Source organism: Penaeus vannamei, chromosome 9, assembly GCF_042767895.1.
Source record: "Penaeus vannamei isolate JL-2024 chromosome 9, ASM4276789v1, whole genome shotgun sequence".
Lineage (NCBI taxonomy): Eukaryota > Metazoa > Arthropoda > Malacostraca > Decapoda > Penaeidae > Penaeus > Penaeus vannamei.
In genome coordinates, this window is record NC_091557.1 from 676828 (window position 1) to 679327 (window position 2500).

A 2500-nucleotide genomic window follows, 5' to 3' on the forward strand; every position below is an offset into this window, starting at 1 on the left:
TTCTTGAGGCGCCCGTGCTCGATGGTGGGGACGATGCAGGGCGCTGAGGAGGAGAGGGCGGGTGAGGGGTCGTCGGCCATCGGGGCGGGGCGGCTGGTTTAATTTCACAGAAAACGGGAAACGAGGGAGGGCGTATATGGAGCAAGGGGGACTGTTTTAAAACGAAATTGGAGTTTCCGGCATAGAGGGGTGGAGCTGAGAAATTCATGCTACTGTAGTTATTTTTTTTCTTTTTCTTTTCTTTAATACTATGGTTCAATTCAACTGGAATTTTGAATTATAATGTTCAGTTAAAAACAAACGGTATGTTAGCTAGTTCTAGGCATTCAATATTCGCAGATGCAGAGGAAAACAAAACAAAAAAACAATAGCCGAAGGAAAACAAAAAACAAAACAAAAACATTCCAAAATCTATACCAGTAGAAAATACAGGCACAAAAATTATTTTCATGTACCAACGCTCACTTGTGCAACATACTAATTTGAAGTGAGAAATATATCAATAGAAGCATTAATGCAATTGATGCACAACGCCAGATGCACAAGACACTTACATGTCGGACCATTTAATAAAATTTATTAATTTTGATGACAAATATCCCACCTCTAAGAAGCTCCAGCTTTTGGCGGGAAATCGGTCAGGTTAGTCACCGCTGCCCGGCCCTGCGGGGAGGGGCTGGCCGCTCGCTCGCTCTCTCGCTTTCTCTCTTTCTCTTTCTCTTTCTCTCTCTCGCTTTCTCCTTTTCTGTCTCTGTCTCTCTCTTTCTTTCTCTATCTCTCTCTCTTTCTTTCTCTATCTCTCTCTCTTTCTTTCTCTATCTCTCTCTTTCTTTCTCTATCTCTCTCTCTTTCTCTATCTCTCTCTCTTTCTCTATATCTCTCTCTTTCTTTCTCTATCTCTCCCGCTTTCTTTCTCTCTCTCTCTCGCTTTCTCCTTTTCTGCCTCTGTCTGTCTCTCTCAATCTCTCTCTCTCTCACTTTCACTCTCTAACTGTCTCTGTCTCTCACTGTCTATTTCTCTTTCACTCCGTTTGTTTATACGCATTTATCTGCCTTTCTGTCTATCTGTCTGTTTGTCTATCTCACTCACCCATCACTCACTCGCTCACACACTCACTCACCACTCACTTGCTCGCTCACTCACTCATTCTCCCTCTATGTATCCATCTACCTCTATCCATCCACCCATCCATCTCCATTCACTCTCCACATCCACCCAGCCCCCTGCACGCCACGAACAGGAATCGGTCACCGGCTGTTCGGGGCGCCGAGGCCGAGGGCGCGGCTCGGAGACTCACCCAGGCACTTGGGCAGAGGTTTGCTCCAGGTGCCGTCGGCCTGGCAGACGGTAGACTGGTCGCCCTCGATAGTCATGTTGGCGAAGCAGCGGAAGATGATGGAGGAGCCGAGGGCAGTGCCTTGCTCGATGTTCTCCAGCCAGCCGTTGGGGAGGTGGCCCGGGTGTCCGCAGTTGATCTCTGGGGATATAACCCGGGCGGCTCACTCACGCGCGCCTCACTCACCTCTTCGCCAGCACCCCTTCGCGCGCGCTCTGACATAGCTTATCAACCACAGTAATGTCATGCTAGGAAATAAGAAGAGAAAAATAAGTATGGAAAGGAGAGAGGAAATGAAAAAAAATGTCACTCTACCAGTCTTCCGGCAGGACTACCCTGGGGGGACCACGGACCCGACCTTCTTGCAAGAGAGCTGAAGACTTCATGCAACTGGGCGTCAAGACCCACACAGAGACCGAGCATGTCCTCGCTGTCAAGGGAATCCACTCGCACACACCTTACTTTCCACCCACGCGACGCAAGCTCGAGGTGCAGATATATATATATATATGTATTCGAATACGACAGTCTAGGCAAATGTGATTATGTACGTCATGCAGAATCGACTCGCAAGGCGGAGGCTGTCTTTGGCCGAGATGCAGCAGGCGGCGGCGAGCATCATTCGGGAGGGAGCGAGTCGTCCGCAGGCATACATACCGAAGCACCTGGGGAGGGCGTGCGACCACGTGCCGTCCCTCTGGCACACTGCCTGCTGCTCGGGGTGGCCCTCGTATAACATGTTGTCGTTGCAGCGGAAGATGACTTTGGCGCCCAGGGTGGTGTAGGAGCCATCCAGCCACCCGTTGTATAGCACGCCCGGAGACCCGCAGTTGATCTCTAAGGGGCCACCAGCCTCGGACGTTATGATCTGTTACAATGAACTCACACACACACACACACACACGCATGCACGGACGCCCTGTGCACAGCGGGCAGCACACTCGCGAGCTCTGAACCAGGGCGAGCTCTCGGGGAAGATGACTAAGACTGCTAGGCAAAGCGAGGTGGGTGGCTGTCAAAAGCGGATGCCCTACGTGTGCTCTACGTGGCACTGACTCGCTCTCTGTTCCTTCTTGATGACAAATCTCCTGACAAATCATGTAGGAATAAAAAAAATCCTCTGGAGCTCATGGCCGTTCGAATCCAGTAAAAAAGTCGCACCA

General features: G+C 50.4%; 1 protein-coding gene across 1 annotated transcript in view; it reads right to left on the bottom strand.

Annotated features, from left to right (window-relative positions):
* LOC113806128 (sushi, von Willebrand factor type A, EGF and pentraxin domain-containing protein 1-like) overlaps positions 1-2500 on the bottom strand; it is an 84131-nt gene that overhangs the window by 22388 nt on the left and 59243 nt on the right. The window contains exons 9-10 of the mRNA XM_070125924.1: positions 1995-2174; positions 1-43 (exon numbers count right to left, since the gene is read on the bottom strand). The exon at positions 1-43 is cut by the window's left edge and continues 140 nt beyond it. Coding sequence (XP_069982025.1) covers positions 1-43; positions 1995-2174 — 223 coding nt within the window. The remainder of the gene's footprint in view (positions 44-1994; positions 2175-2500) is intronic.